The 17,410-nt window shown below is 30.9% G+C and overlaps 1 protein-coding gene across 1 annotated transcript in view; it reads left to right on the top strand.

The window, feature by feature from the left end:
• LOC129988438 (transcription factor SUM-1-like) overlaps positions 1-16,815 on the top strand; it is an 81,505-nt gene extending 64,690 nt beyond the window's left edge. Inside the window, exon 7 of the mRNA XM_056096665.1 lies at positions 15,403-16,815. Coding sequence (XP_055952640.1) covers positions 15,403-15,533 — 131 coding nt within the window. The 3' untranslated portion in view covers positions 15,534-16,815. The remainder of the gene's footprint in view (positions 1-15,402) is intronic.
• The last annotated feature ends 595 nt before the right edge of the window (positions 16,816-17,410 follow it).

Below are 17,410 nucleotides of genomic sequence, written 5' to 3'. Positions count from 1 at the left end.
CCTTGGGGCAGGAAGAGAACGCATTGCATGATATTGACGTATAATAGTTACGAAATGTTAACCTTTGATGTGAATTTAACATTCTTATTGAATCTATCGTGCGATCCTTGGTGATTAACCCCTACCCTTTTAAACATATCCGAAAATTGTATTTGTGTTTTAAACGCGTTTTTCTGAACCGATTCAAACACAAACTTGACAGAATACTGCGCTTGTAGACACAAACTCACATACCAGATTTGACATATTTAAGCCGTTGAGTTTTTGAGTTATCGTGTTTACATTTCGCGAAAGGACAGACTGACAGATATTTATGGATTTGATTCAAAATTTAACAGGTGTCTATAATATAGATATAAAATCTGTGTTTCGAATGATATTCATCAAAGTCTCTTTTTTTAGAAGATATTGCGTTAACTTATATTCGAAAAGCCGGACAGATAATCTTCTTCTGAATAGATTTCTGTATATTTGATAGAAATGGAAAAATTTGTCTAACAGACCATATACCAAATTTTATTTGTCTAACTCAAAGCTTTTTTTTGTTAAATTTATCACAGATATATAGATGAGCAGAAACAGACAGACATGTTCCAAAAATGTGTTCTTCAAACTTGGGAGGTCTAAAACGTGGACATTCATCAAAAATTCAAGATCAAATTTTTTAATGATTACAATATTCTCTCTATGCAACGTAAATGAGAAAATAAAAAGTAATGTGTAGTATATTAATTCAGCAAAAGAAATCAGTTAATTAACATAGAATAAAATTAATAAAAGAGAGAAAGAAGAGTGTTAAATGTGACCAATTATCTTAACACATTAACACTATGTTAACAATATAAAAAATAACCCTTTGAAAGGTCATTTTTTTTCCTAATAATAGTGTGTTAAAATATTTTTAGGACTGATATTATTTAAAGAAAGAGATTCAGTTAAAGAAAGTGAAAACGTGCATCGTATGACAGCTGTTACAAGGTCCGCTTCAAAGTACCCCTAGAATTTCTTTAAAACGGGATGTTAATATAACTAAACTAAGCTCATTTAAGTATCTACAGAATTTTTGAAATATTTTTGGATGTGGTGTAGTTTTTGTATCGAATTAAAAAGTTTGAATGATTCGTTTTCAGCTTATAAACTTGAGAAGCGATCTTTCAATGCCCTATGACGCTTAAGCACGAGAGTTAAGGGTTAAAATAAATTCCGTATGTGCACCGAATTCAGTGTCAATTGTCAGTAGTTAAGATGCTATGAAGGGAAAAAAAATGTCCACGTTTAAAATGCAAGTTGTTTAATTTCATTGAGTTCTTTCGATAGCTATGAAGGGGGAAAAAAAACTTTCCATATTTATCTGCAAGTTGTTTAATTCCGTTGAGCTTTTTTATGGTCTTAAGCAGTATATATTATTTGCTTCATCAGTGAGGCGGTTACTTTGAGCTTTCCTTTAACTGTAAGCTTCAGTTTCACTCACCGTAGAGACCTGAAACAAAGAAAGAAAAGAAAAGTAAATATATATTTTTAAACTTAAAATTTGTCTTCAGCTAGTGGGTCTTGAAAGAAAAAAATTTACTCTAAGTGTATGTACAGATTTTTTTATAATTTCATACATAAAAATAGAACATTGGAACGAATTCATACATAAAATCAATATTAAACGACAACCCTATACCTCACAATTTTGTATATCAGACAAAAATAAATAGGCTACGGGGTAGGAAACTGAATTTCATCTCGTCTGTAATATTCACACACATATCTGAAGAGATGGACATAAAAAAAATATACAGAAAAACTGCTTCTGGAATTTAAAAAGTTGATAATAAAAAAAAAAACGCGTTCTCTTATTTACATTCACCTTTTTTCTTCAGGGGTCTAAAAGCAACTGTCACAAATTTCAGTCGCTCTCTTCTCAGCCATTCCGAAGCAAAATGGCACATTAAAAACCAGCGCAGGACACAACTTGTCAAAAGGACCAGCTCCGGATTTATTTCTGAAGTCATCCTCCCTGTTTTACGAGCGGGAGACGATGCCAACGCGTGCTTTCATCCCATTAACTTGTAACATATTAAAATGTGAAAGAGAAACAGATTTAACTCACGGGACGAATTTAATTGTTTCTATTTGGGGCCTTATAAAATACGGGGGATTGTCCGATACCTTGAAATCGAAAGGAGCGTTGTTTGTGGGATTTATTTTGACTGTAAATCTTAACGTGTAAAACTTTTAAATGAGTAAAACATCGGATTGAATGCTCCGACATTGCAACGTTTACTGCTTTAATTTAGGTACATTGCCAGAACTCCTACAGTCTTGCAAAAGCATGTTTGGAATGGACTCACTAGAAACACACTATAACGGATTTTATATGTGTTGGAACTTTTGTGTTTAAATACAGGACCAATGACGGATTTAGGATTTTGTGGCTCTGGGCAATGCACAGTAATGGGTATGCTAGATAATGCTAGCTCTTCTTTTTAAATTCATAAAATTAATTGACCAATTCAGGTCAATTTAGTTTTAAATTTCCACACATTTAAAAAAATATTAATACTTTATTTTAGGCCATTTTTTTATTTTATTAACTTTGTAAAAATGTATTCATCTTTATTAGCCACGTTTTACATAATCAAGTTTGTGCATATTATTATTGAAGCAGATGTCCGGTGTTATAAATATTTTAATAATAAATTGGAAGTAATGGAACATATAGAAACATAGTCAAATATACTTGATGAAGTGTTAATATTCTTCAACTTTGTATAATTCATTGTTCGACTTTTTTAGTTGACTACTAGAAAAATATAGTTTTTTTAATCCATCGATTATAAAAATATAGCTTATAGTTTTTTTATATAGCTTTTTAAATCTATTTTTCATTACTATCGATCCTAGGCAGTTGCCTACTTTGCCTTGCTGGAAATCCGCAATTGCACATAGCGCTTTATAATACATTTAGAAATTCACAATTAACTTAATCATGTGTCAAATTACAAAGTGTAACGCTAAAACATTAGCTTATATATCTTGAAGAGGCAGTTAAGTTTTTGTTAGAACTACTCAAGGCATCTTGCGCTTTATTGATATTTACTTGGTGGGGTTTATTGGCTGGTTAATTATCTGCAAATTGTAATATGAATTATACCAGATGCAGGAGAAAAAAGTTAATCGAAACACTCTATAGAGTAAATTTAGAGCAAGAATAATTCGGAAAAAAGATCAAAATAAATTCAGAAAAAAATAAAATCATCTCTTGGAAAATAGGAGCTCTTCAAAAAATTTCACGAAATTTTTATTTGACTTATAATTAAATAAAATTCCAATAATTCATTAACATTCTTCCTATTTTTCTTTAGTTTTTGATTTTCCTCGATAATTTGAGAGCCAATTATTGCAGTAACACATTGCTTTTGCAACACTTTGAATATAAAAAAAAGTTTTCAGTCGTTCAGATTTATTTCCACATATTATTTTCTTTAATTTTACGAAATTTTAAAAAATATTTAAAATTAAAACTTTGCATTGTTTTAATTATTGAGTTTTTGTAGATAGTATATTGCTAATTGCAATGGTTTTCATGACTTAAAAAAAAATTTCTGCACATTTTTTCTGATCATAGTTCTTACAACAAAGAAGAAAAAAAATCTATCTTTTGTTCAAAGTTCTTACAACAAAGAAGAAAAAAAATCTATCTTTTGTTCAAAGTTTTGCCCACATTATCTTGAGAATACGTTGACTAGAATAGTTCTGGTTGGATTTGAATTGATAAAAACGAACTCGTGGGCCTACGAAATTATAAAAACGAGGGAAAAAAAAAGATGATGATTCAGTTTTTCATTTCACTCAACAAGATCTTAACTATTGATCATATGAAGATAATTCACATTAGGTAAATAATTGCCTCTTCATAACCGTAATAAAATTTTTTTTGGATATCTTTCACTATTTAAAAGCAAAAATTCCGAAGCTTTAAATATAAGCAAAGTAATATATATTTTGGTTATTTTTAAAACTTAAAAATAACCAAAATTCTATCATGAGGTTTGGTGATCTCATGATAGAATCTCGGGTTTTTAGGATTGTGAATTTGATACTCCATGCAACGGAAGACCTGTCTTGTAATGTAGCTATATTCTATCGAGACAAAAAGCATCTACATTTGCATCCTGGTTAGCAAAGAGCTATTTTTACCTTCAAAATAGCATTCTAACTAATAACGTAAAAATTGTAATTTAATATCCTTTTTTGCTGCAATACTTGTGACAGTAAGACACTTTATACAAGATCTCCATGGCGTTGAATGTTTTAACATAATTAAAGTAATAGCGTATTTTAATGAAATTTGCCTATGAAAGAAGTAAAGAAGATCATAAGTTAGTTCATAATCTCGGAATCAACCCATTCTCTTCCAATCAGAAATATAATATCAATTTAAATGCATTTATGTCTAACATTTAATAAATCCTTCTAACAATTTGATTCCTGTCAAAAGGCTGGTAAATAACAATCTCTGTTGATAAATTTAATGCCAAAAAGTATTTTAAAAATTTCAGAGTAGTTTCGATAATAGTCGAAGAATCCAATATTCAATAATTTCTTCAAATCTTGCGAACTTTTTCACTTTATAAAATATTAAACTACGATTTTTATTTAATTTAATAAAAATGCGAGAGTTCAAAATTGCATCAACAGTGCATTATACATCAATTTTGATAAACGATTCTCATGAAACTTAATCACAAGTGCTTTGTTTTAAAAATACAAGCCAACGGTTCAAACCCTTATCTTAAAACTCAACACCTCCCATCACGTGAAAGCTTAATGTTATGACTCAGATGTCATTTAAACGTCGCCAATTAGGCGACAGAAGTATAAAAACTTCTTTCTTCATTTGACTTGGGAACGCTTCCGAATTTTTTCCTAATTTTTATTTGGTGTCAGGCCGGAATAATTTCACTTCAAAACTGTCTCTCAACCCAAGTTATGAACAAGGGTGATATGCCACGGCGGGAGAAAGAGACAAGAGAGAGAATCTTCCGAATTTTTTCTTGGCATTTTTCTTCCCAACCGTCTTCATTCCCTCTCTTCACGGGCATTTTATTTCGAGCCGCGTGAAAAATGTCACCTCAGTAAATTACTCTAATGGTCCCTTCCCGCCCGAAATAGCGATTAACTCCTAATTCTTTCGTGCGCTCCACTCCAGGTTTGCCATTCATTATCGGAGATCCCGCTTTTCGTCGCCCAATTTGTCGCCAAACATAAATCGGGCCCCCGTCACTATTTACATTGTTTGGTGGAACCAGCACAAAAACCTTGTTTATGCCAACCCAGATATACTTCTCGGATTTATGGGAAAGCGTAGCTGTGACTTGTCAACAGATTTGCGGTAAAGTAAGACAAGGAAATACATAAATACGGAACAAATTTGAGAGAAATTAAATACCAATGGCAATCTGATAAAAAGCGGTACAAAATTAACTACTTTCGTGCCAGGAAATAATAATAATAATAAAAAAATAGTTGGATGCTTCAGACAGGCGCAATAATGCAATCAGAAGACAGTGATCATATCATAGATTTTGGATTCTTTATTACAAACTGTGTTAAAAGGCTATTCAAGATTGAATTATTTCAATTGCATCACAATAACTGATTATTTATTTTGAAATAAATTCATTTTAAAACTTTGAAGCATTAATATTTTCTTTGAAATGCTTTTTATAGACAGTTTTATCTCAATATGCCCACTTTGGAGTCAATGTCCAATCATACAACTGTGTGCAGTTCTTTTTCAATATTTGTGTACTAGTCACCATTTTTGATCAGCTGGTTCGTCGGGAATATTATTTGTATTTAATTTCAAATTTCTTATGCATAGCTTCGTGTCCATGATTTCGTTAGCGTTCCATTTTTAAGTATCAAATTGCCTTATGTATATTCTCTACATTATTTGCATGAACCTTTTTAAAGGAAAGCAGTCCCATGATATCACTGTGCTATTACTAGCTTAATTTTGTAGTTTTAGTGTTTACTTGTACTGAGCCGGCGTCCTGGCATAGGGGTAGCGCGTCTTCCCCGTGATCTGGGCGTTCTGGGTTTGGGCATGGTTGTTCTTCCGTTGTTCTATCTGTGAGATGTGTGAATGTGCCCTCCTGTAAAAAGGGGTTGTGCAAGCGAATGAGTGTTGCGTGAGTAGCTAAGTCGTACTCTTGGCCCTAGTTGACGCTACTAAAAAAACAAGAGACGCTCCCCCACCGGTTTAAAAATCGCTGTCTTCGTAACAGCGGGCTTCTCCGTGGCAAGTGCCATAAGAAACAACAATAACAACTTTCACTCGAGTGGACAGACAGACAAATTTCATATTAATTGACTTCACTCAATATTTGATAGAAATATAGAATTTGGTTTAATACAAAAAGCCATACTCAAATACAAAATTTCATCAATTTAACTCAAAGCGTTTTGGTGTTAGCATATTCATAGATATAATTCCCATAATGTGTTATTCGAATTCTGAGAGATTTGAACTACGTTTGTCGATTCTGCTACGTTCAGTGATGGCGGGGTGGTCGGCTGTACGCAAGAAGATTTCAACTACAAAAATTACTCGAAACTTTCAGACCGAATTTTTTTTGTACGATTAGCATAGTGTTTGTATATTTCGTATAGGAGAAAGTTGAAAAAGGAAAGCTCCTTATTAGATTTGAAGATTGAAAATTTTCCTAAATGAACAATGTAAAAGTTAAGATTATTTAAGAAAAGCTTCTTTTACTGATATTATACCACGGACAAAACATCATTTGAGGTATTCTGATTACAAGTAAAACGTTATTTACAATTGCTATACTTACTGATAAAATATGTATTTGCAAACATTGAACCAAGAGATTAAAAAATTATTGTCAAGTACTGTACTTATTAAATGTTATTTGAAAGTCCTGCATTTATGAATATATCTTTATTAAAAGATATTGTTCCTATTTTTTTTCTGTAAAAATAGTTTACAAGCCCTTGAAAAGCATTTATGCAATTTCATTATATTAGTATACATGATTTAAATATGTCCATTAGTAAACTAAATTAGGAATGAGAGAAAACACGAAAAAGATTTATCACAAATTTTAAATCTAATTAATTAAAATTAAACCTCTCAATCAAATTATCCAGCCATGCGATTGATGAGTTTAGAGCCTGCAATCAACAAATTATACATCATCCAGTACTTTTAAGGGTGATAGGGAAATATTTACTCCAACTCTTCGGTTTGTTTAAATCTTAAAGATTTAATGGTATTTGAGGAAATGCTATTAATGGTATTTTAAACCGAAGTTCTGTTTTATTCTAGGATTATTATAGATTTAAACTTGCCCTTCGCAAAGAGTCTATTAAATTCCTAACTAGTAAATGTGATGTCTTTTAGGTTATGCACTTCGTTGGTCCTGGAAAGTTGATGTTTACCGATAATCTGCTAAAACGTTCAATTGCATTACTAAAAGCTTCCGCCCCCAGAAATTTAAATCAATTTAATAGCACACTAATAACTGAAACCAGACTAAATGGAAATCAGAAACATGAATTGTCTCAGATAAACAACGGAAAATCCGACAAAATAACACGAATTACGTAATAAAATTATTTTCATGTACCAAAGAAATATGAAAAAATATGATAGTACCCACAAAAAAATTATAAAGATTATTTTAAAACACATTAATTAGAGAAAAAACGCAAAATTATTAAAATATTTTCAACATCTATTTTTAAATTCTAAACATTAGTAAACAAATTAACTTCAGGTTTAACTTTTTCTAACTAAAATTATTATTTCTTAGTAAAAGAATTAGAAATTAAAGGAAAACCCTTTTAGAAATGTATGTTAAAATTTATTCATTCGTTCCGAATTAATTAATTACTTTCTGATTAATTGATTAAAATTATTCATTTATATTCAGATTATGTTGTTATCTAGGACTATCAAATCTACTTTAGCCCAATTTAAAACCCGAAATGTATTGTAAAGTATTGAATGTAGCGATGCCAAATGGGATCACAAGCCCGTAAGGTGTTAAAAAAAATCATAAAAAATTAATAACTAATCATTTTCAATTTTATTTTATTTTATTTACTATTATTTAAACTTGATTTTCTAATTGTGTAGCAGCAAAATTTCCCAAACAAAAATGTAAAAAAAAAAAAAAAAAAAAAAAAAAGTTTTCGGTTTGAACCCAGGTTGAGGGAGGAAAAAGTTTATGAAGTCCTAGTACAGAATTCAATGCATTCCCAATTATTGATGCATTATATAAGTGATGATTTTAAAAAATAGACTTACAACTCTGAAATAAAATAATTACACGGAATTTCACTAGATGTCGTTCGAGTACCTACAGTGAGTGAGATATGAAAGGATGTCATTTAATACGCCTTTTACCCTTTTTCATTATGCCTTTCCTCAAGATGAAAGGAGATCATATCATTTATTTTTAAAAATTGATATTTATGTGTTGGAAATGCAAATTTTTTAAAGCTATAATAGTTTTTAATATAAAAAAAAATCTTCTGAAGCAACAATAAAAGATTTAATAAAAAGATTTGAAAGTTTTTTCCCTCTTTTTAGATCATTTTAGGGAAAAGGTTTTTTCTTTCTTTCTTTCTTTCTTTTTAAATTCTTAATAGTCTGCTCTCTGTTGTTATCTGCGCAATATGGCCAAGATTGGCTCTTGCGCCAATAAACCCAACAACAACAACTCTGTTGTTATCTCTGAAATATCTCAGTTTGAAAAGATTAATTATTAAATGTTTTTTCAAATCCCTTTCAATAAACAGTGGGAATGGTCTCCGTCAAAGTTTCTCGTACATTACCTAAAGGACGCATTATTTCAGCTCCTCTAGCACAAAACTGTGTAATTTAAGACATAAAAATCACGAGTGCTCAAATTTTTATTTTTAGAATATCATATATAGGGGTTTTGTGTGTTCATTGTCCAAGGAAGAAAGCTTAATGTATATTTTGAACGGATTTTCCTTAGTCAATTTCAAATTAAAATTCGACACAGAGCTGTAATAACAAGAACAGACTGTAGTAACACGTACACATAGAACTTGTCGAATCATTGCGTTTACGTCTATGAGAATGTACAAAGTGACAGACGGACAACTTTTGTACAGACTTGATTGCAATTAGACTTAGCTTTTTAAAACTGCATATAAAATGTCATTTATGAAGTCAATGCATTTTTGAATTGTCATGTTTACATAAATGCAGGCAGAGAGAGAGAAAGAGAGAGAGAGACGATCCATCTTTTAATAAATTTGGTTCAATATTTGAGATAAAGCTACACTTTAAATTCTAAATACATGTACCAAATTCTATTTATCTTCATTATATATTTTGTAGTTCGTGGCGGTTTTGAGATGAACGAGGATAGAACCTGGGACCTTGTGGTTCGCAGCCCAGTAACATGACCATGATACAAAAGCAATTGCTCGGGCAGCGTAGTTGTTAACTGGCTTATAAGCTTTCACCACAAGTTATTATTTTTTTCCCTTTCTATTCAGACAGAAATCTACATATTTAGTGCAAAGATTATATGCAAAATTTCATTTGTCTAGCTTAAAACGTTTTGATTTTCTGAGTTCACTGTCTGTAAAAACATGTTTTTCGAACTCAGGAATTCTGAAAATAAAGATTGGTCAAAATCTCGAACTCGAATTTTTTTTTATGATTATTATTATCCTTCGTGAATACTTCGTTCACCAGAAATTTAAAAACTAGTTATTATTAGTTTTTACATCTGCAATGAAACAAAAGTATTTTCAGTTTAAAGTTATAAGTTAATTAAAGTTCAAAATAATGTTGCAAGATATATCTTTATTTCATATTGCAACAATCCCTTTTTTTAGTTCCTTTTAGATCCTTTTCTCTAATTTTTTATATGGTTTTTCGAAACCACTTTTGCAAAGAAGTCTTGTGGAGTGAAGCAAAAGCACCGAAATGGCGCTTTTGAAAGAATTATTATTGAAACAGATCCCTTGAGAACTTGATTTCGAAGGTCTGGAACAAGGAACGCCGCTCATTACGTCTTTCATGCCTCAGGGTCTATAAAGATTTCTTCTCATAATCCTCTCGCTAACTTTCTTCGCGCAGAATTCAGTTATCTCTGCGGAAATTACTGATGTCTGAGTGTTAATGTTTTTACAGTTTTCTTCAACTTTTAATGTGAACCGACTGTTCCTTCATCGCATTGCAATAAAAGGAATATTTATCATTGGGTTGTATTTCGGAATGTAAATCTAGTTCTTATAAGGTGAGAAACGGAACAGAATAAAAAGATTCCTGTTTTTTTTTTACACATTTTTTTTTTTTTTAAGGAGGGTGGGGGATAGGTTGCGTTCAATAACGCTGTACAAAAATGCTTATATTCTTGTAAATGATATCATGTTAAAATACATGTAGGGTACATAAATTTAAGCATTTTGTCTAACTGTATGTACACTATGAAACCCCTTTTTTAATAATTGGTCAGTCTTATTTAATATCTTTATCCTAACCAACATATTTAACTGAGTCTCCTAAGTAATCCTTATCCTTATCTTAAGCGACCATTGTTCTTTATTTTAGTAATACTGTGATTATGCTATTTTATTTATTTATTTTTTTAATACGGTTATCACAGTTTAGCTTAGCTTAGTTATATTATCCCGTTTTTATCCGTTATATACCGTTTTTAAAGCAACACTAAGACTATTTCAGGATGGACCTAGTAATTTTGAACCGTGAATTCAGATGACGAGGACGACACCTGAGATGGCACACCCTTCTCTAAACTTCCACACCACACTAGCGGGAGGACCACGGTTATCACAGAAAGAGTAGCTAATGTAATAAAATTCTTGAAATATGAATCCAAATTAAGGCAATGATTTCCTTACATATAAGATCTAAAGAAAAGATACGGTCAGTTTATGAAAGATTATAAAGCATTAATAAATTTCAAGCCAATCTGAAATGATAAATTATTTTACAAGACCTGTCAAGCAGAATATAGCATAAACAGTTAATAAAAGATTAATATTCCAATACATTATAAAAATGCAATTGCTTATACACTAATTAATTATTTTATTTACTAACCGTATAACCAGTCCTGTAATCCAAATATTTTATAATTTAAAAAATTTACATTTTTTACAAATTTATTTATTTGACAACTAGATTAACAACATTTTTAATCCATCTACCTATGGTGTTCTTTCAATTCAGTAGCATTAAGCAACAGTCTAATCAGAAATCTGCGAATGAATGTATATATAGTTCAAATAATCTATTTCATTTACTAGATAATAAAATAGGCAGAAAGTAAACTTATCTAAGGCAGTTTTTTAAAGCTCGCTTTTATTAATGCAAATGAAACGCAGAATATTTTAGATAAATTACATGTTGCAATGATTCTCAAAAACACGACTTCAGGAAAAATGTCTGTTCAGCTTCAACAATTACGGTCCTTAGAACTCAAAACCATCTTCTATTTAAAAGTTCATCGACAGGGTGATGGGCAAAATCCTTTGAAACTCTTTAAATTCAAAGCGGCGTAGGGAAAGCACAGGGCTTATCGTTAAGTGACTATGCTGAATTTATTGAGACAGGTTACAGCACCCCTTAGTGACGAAATAAGAAACTTATGAAATAATAATAATAATAAGAGATTGGTCAGAAAGTCCAGTTAGAAAATATATGCTATACCATAATAAAAACACAAAACAATATTTCGTGGAGTTATGTAAAAAAAAAAAAAATGGTGGAAACAGTTGCTATTAAAATTACGAATTTTCCGTGACATGAAAAAAAGGGTTCGCTCTAAAATTTAAAAATGTATTCTCAGGTATCATCGTGCAATTTTTCCAAAGAACGGCGACAAGAAATTTAAATCCATTTTTCTTGTGGAGTTACATCAAAGATCAGATGTTTCTAGCGCCGTTGACAAGTTTGCTGGATCTGTAGAGATGCGACATCGATAGCTGCCTCACTGACGTATCGCAGATGATTAGGAATTAATATGCCAATTTACTTGATCGAATACCAATGTGTTTTGTGACCGATGGGGGCCTTTTAGAACACTCTCGCCATGTTTTTATTTAGCAACAGAAACATAATTTAGAAAAATTTAATAAATATTATATTATTAATTAATATTTAAAATTAAACATAAAATTTAATTTCTTTCTCTTTTTTCTTCCTTTCTTTCTCTCCCCCCCCCTCTTTTCTTTTATCTTGTTTCTTTTTTGTTATTCAGTGTTCTTATGTACTATTCTTAATAACGCGTATTTGTTTTTAACGTCTTCTCGTCTGTACGGAGTTTATCAGTATAATATGCTTAAATTGCAAGTCTTCCTTCGTGGTTGGATCGCCGAGGTTTCAATCAAGTGTTTTGATAGTTGGACGATGGTTGGGAGTTCGAGTCCCTAATGTGCGAAATTTGAAAACTCGTTTTTTTGGAAACATGAAACAAGTCAAGCTAAATAAAAGCGAATGAAAAAAAATATGATTGCTGATTTTCAGTTAGTATAAATAAGACAGCAATCCATACCTTAAACACTATTAAAACAGGGATAAATTATTTCATCACATTTATGCTTATTCTGACGAAAAATTCAGAATTTTTCAAATAAATATCGTTGTTGTTACTTATGGCATTTTGCAAGCCCGCTGACAAACCGTCAGCTATTTAAGCTGAGTGTGCAATGGCTTCTGCAGGTTCAAGGCCCCTGAGGGCAAATGTCTTACTTCTAGCTCATATGAAGATACACACACATTCGGTTGCACGACCCTTTTTTACAGGGGGACTCTTTCACACACCTCACAGATAGAACACAGAGTAGAAAACACACATGCACTAGCCAGGAATCGAACCCGGGACACTCAGACCACAGGTAAGACGCGCTACCCCTAGGCCAGATCGCCTGCCAGACAAATCTTGAATAGAATGAAAAGGAAATCAACAGCCGAAGTGTCAGTTTGCAAAATTCTGTCGATAATTGAATTTTTTGTATTATTCAACAAAAAATTTAGTAATGAGGTATTAATTTTGCATACCACATATATAATAATACTCATAATAAGACATAACTTTTCATCGAAAACTATAGAATCAATTTTCAATCCTATCATTGGATCAACTAATATAATAATAAAATTTTTTAATATTTCTTCATCTTAAATTATGACGAAATAATTCAATTGAATTTAAATTATACTTTATAGTCTAATGAGTAATAACAAAGAATTCATATTTCATTTTAGTAGTTACAGATAATTATATTTTAAGCGCAGTTTTGAAAGGAAAAACTAAATATTTATACTATATTTTTAAGTATTCTTTTTTCAGTGGCATTTACTTTTATCTGTGCTTTCATTACTTATAATAGATAGTTAGGAAAAAGTCTTTATAGTAAAGATCCCTGTTTGTTTTATTTTTATTTGATACTTATATTTGTTTGGATTTATTTCATATCTATAAAACTAGAAATTTATAATTGTTTTTACAGTTATTATTTGATGTACTAGAGTCCTGAAATTAAATATATTTAAAATTTGCAGATAACTTAATTATCCATTAATCATTAATTAATTTAAATTCCAATTCCATAGCGTGGCGCCATCTTTTTTCGAATTGGAGAAAATTTGGTTTCAAGACTCCATAATATTTATGATCATTAAACATAAATTAAGTAAATAAGAGTAGGAAATGGCAATAATAAAAAAAATCTTCTTTTTAGTAAAATTATGTTCTTTAAAATTTCTATTTCTTTCAACTGCTTGAACTTGTTTAAAAATACCAGAGGGAATTCTCTCCTCGAAACTTTTTCACTCACTCTTTAATAAATGTATTTGTACATTATTAAAGGCATGTCTTTGGTGAACAGTAATTACGAAATAGTTTATTAGCGTGCGACCTTTGACAATTCTTGGTGATCAATTGCTAGGATGATACAACTGATACACAATCAACACAACTTACGTACATTAAACTCGCGATTATCCGCGCCTGCCGCAATAAGTTTTTTTTTTTTTTTTTTGCTTTTAAGCAAAGAGAAAACGTTTCTAAAGCAAGAAGCAAACACAAATGACTCATTTCTTCAAAAAGGTGCAGTTTTACAGTTATGCTTTTGTAATTACATAATACATCACAGTATTAAAACAGTACATGTGTATTCATTTTTCTGTGTATCCTTGACGCCTCTCGTAAGTACAAAGCACTTTTCTGTTTTCATTAACAAAATGCATTTTAGGTTAGTTTTGAGTGAAATACTAAAATATTAAGCGTTCGTTAAACATTTCTTGTTGTTTATTTTACGTTTTATTGTACATAAAACGATTTTTCAAAGTCAGAATGACTGTTTTCTCTTTTTCTATACCCGATTTTAGCTTTTTTCGAATTATCCGCGATTTTTGTTATCCGCGGCGGCCGCGCCACCCAATTCCACGGATAATCGGGAGTGTACTGTACTTTGGATGCCTGACAAATTGAAACCAAATTTGACACAAAACTACAATTGTAGTCTCAAAATCATCTAACAAATTTCAGATATTTTATTAATTGCGTTTTTTGAGCATCGCGCCTACATGCTTGTAAAAATACAAAAATACAGACTAACAGATAGCCAACCTATTAACAGGTTTAGTTCCAAATTTGATATATATATCTACAATGTAGATATTAAGTCTGCGTATCAAATTTTAATCATCTAGTGACAGGAATCTATAAATTCGGTGTACAGACTACGCAAAGATATCCGTATAGATCTGATAAAGATCCGTATAGATCAACTCGTTTTTGAGTTATTGTGTTCACAGACAAATAACATTCCGAAGATACATTTTTCAAACTCATGAAAGCCTGGAACATACAGAAAATCTTTATTCTGAATTTTTTCCCCATGATTACAGTACTTTTTCTTTGTAAACTTCGTGTACGAGAAAATAATGAGAGTAAAATACTGCATTCTAAAAGAAAAAATTATTGTATATTGTTTGACAATGGATTCTAAAACCTTCTGCGCTTTTGCGCATGCGTTAGGATGAGTTTAATTCCTCAAAATAGGGTTGAGAGGAAAGATGAAAGGAGGGGATGTTTACATTTCACAATAAAATAAACTCGAATTACTCGCAGACTGAATTAAAATAATACGGTCTGAAACACGGGAAAAAAAATTGAACAAAAAAGTATCTAATAGGGTGAAAATCAAGGTCAAAGAATGACGAAGAATTCCGGAAATGTGCCCATCCTTCCACGTCTCTCCCTTTAATGAGATAGAATTGTCAAAAACTGGTCGTCTCAGAATACTGAAATGAACAGTACATTATTTTTACTGTCAATAACAAAGTCTCTCTTTTCCTTCCCGTTTCAGCTGCAGAACCGACCGGTCCTTCCCCAGTCTCAAGCCTGGACTGCCTATCCCAAATAGTGGAGAGCATCACCCCCAACAGCAACAGTCTCATCACAACGGCATCCATGGCAACCGAGAACAGGTTGGTGTAACCTCCCACAAACGGACTTTCGCGATTCTCACCGGCAACATGTACATAAAGGGCCGTCCACTCCTGAGGAAGCGTTTCACGGGACTTCTGGGAACCTTTCGTCAATTTGGAAGTGCAATTTATATTTGTGGACGGAAACCACGGCCATTCTTCTGCAAGTGTGGGTGGTTTGTTGAAGTTATGGTGAAAATTCGAATTGTTTTGAGATTTGGAATTTTTATGTGACTTCTTGTTCCAAAATGAATCAATGTCCATGTTTTATGTGTCAGTTGCGTGTAATGAGATAATATTTGAAAAAAGTATCCGGAAATTTAGCGTACAAAAACAATTTTTAAAGGCAATGTACCATTTTTATTAGTGGAATTTAAACTTAGGGACTTCCTCCTATCATTGATTCGAAATTAATTATTTTATTAGTTTTAAGGTACTGAAAGTAAATAAATTATTTATTTTTTAAAAGTTTATAAGGCTGGCTGCTAAGTAGCTGCTCAAATCATTTTTTGAAAATTCGAACATTTATTTTATGAATGTTTCAAGAATTACGTTTCATAATGTTAAGGTTAATTGTTAAAAATATTTAAGGCATATAAAATCAGTTCGCTATATTTATTAAACAATTCTTCATTCGATCGCCAAAATATTCATTGTTTATGAATGAAATCGTTGAATTATGAAATAACGTTAAAAAACGATAAAATATATTTGACCAAACACATCATTTGATTTAATTTTCCCAAATATTTTACAGAGTACTGGAATCTGATATATTTTAAATCGTACAAAATGGAATGCCTTCCCTCTGGTGTGATGTGATATTGAAAGTATGGTGGTGGTGGGGTGTGGAAGTTTGGAAAGAAAATGCTTGTTCATTCACATCACGTGATCAAGGTTGAAATTAAGAGTTCCATCACGAAACAACCCCAAAGTAACCCTATCATGGAATGTTAGCCATACTAAACTGAATCTTATTTTCTTCTGCAGAAAAATGCATTTATAGACCAAATATTCATGCATATAAAAATCGTTGATCCAAAAGTCAATATAAATATACATTCACTATCCATGTAGGCCTTAAATAATTTCGATGATCAGTTAGTTATACTTAAAATAAGACTAAATTTCATTTAGAAAGTTTTTTTTACACTAGAAGTTTTCAAAAACTGTATTAAATGTATGTATTAAAAATTGTAACTGTAAAAATTGTAATTGGAATGTATTAAAAACTGTACTTTTCGTACTTCCTTCCCCATCGCAAAAGATAGTTCTTTCATGAAAAAAGAAAAAAAAAAAAGAAAGTTCGGATTAATTTTTTATTATAAAATTCTTTTCGAAAAAAAAATGCTAATTATCATTATTTGATTGGCACATTGTATGTTAAAAGCACTTTTGGAAAATTCTTAGCAAAAAATAGTTATTCAGAAATACATTTATAGAATTTTTTGTACAAGAAAATGTCCGATACATTAATTGCTGGAAAAGAAACGCGTATAATAAGGTGAAGAACTCTTTCAATATTTTAAGGAAAAGTATACTTTTATAAGAAAAAGAAATCTGTTATTGCCTTGAAAGAAGAATAAGTCATCCAGTGCAAGATGAAAGAATACAAAATTACGGTTCATTTTTATGATAAAAATGTAAAGATTTATATTTCAAAGTGCTTTTGAATTCTTCAATGACTAGTTATTTACTTTTAAAGACCCCTCCATTTGAATATAAGAAAGAAAATTATATACTTTAACAGTTTGTGCGATTTTTTCATGATTTTGATTCCTACAATAAATTATTTTACCGTTTTTGTTATCTTCAGATTATGTATATAAATTCAGAAGTAATTATTTCGATACAAACCTTTAAATATGAATAATTAATAGCTTTACC

This window comes from Argiope bruennichi, chromosome 10, assembly GCF_947563725.1.
Source record: "Argiope bruennichi chromosome 10, qqArgBrue1.1, whole genome shotgun sequence".
Classification (NCBI taxonomy): Eukaryota; Metazoa; Arthropoda; class Arachnida; order Araneae; family Araneidae; genus Argiope; species Argiope bruennichi.
This window is presented reverse-complemented; position numbering and strand designations above follow the sequence as displayed.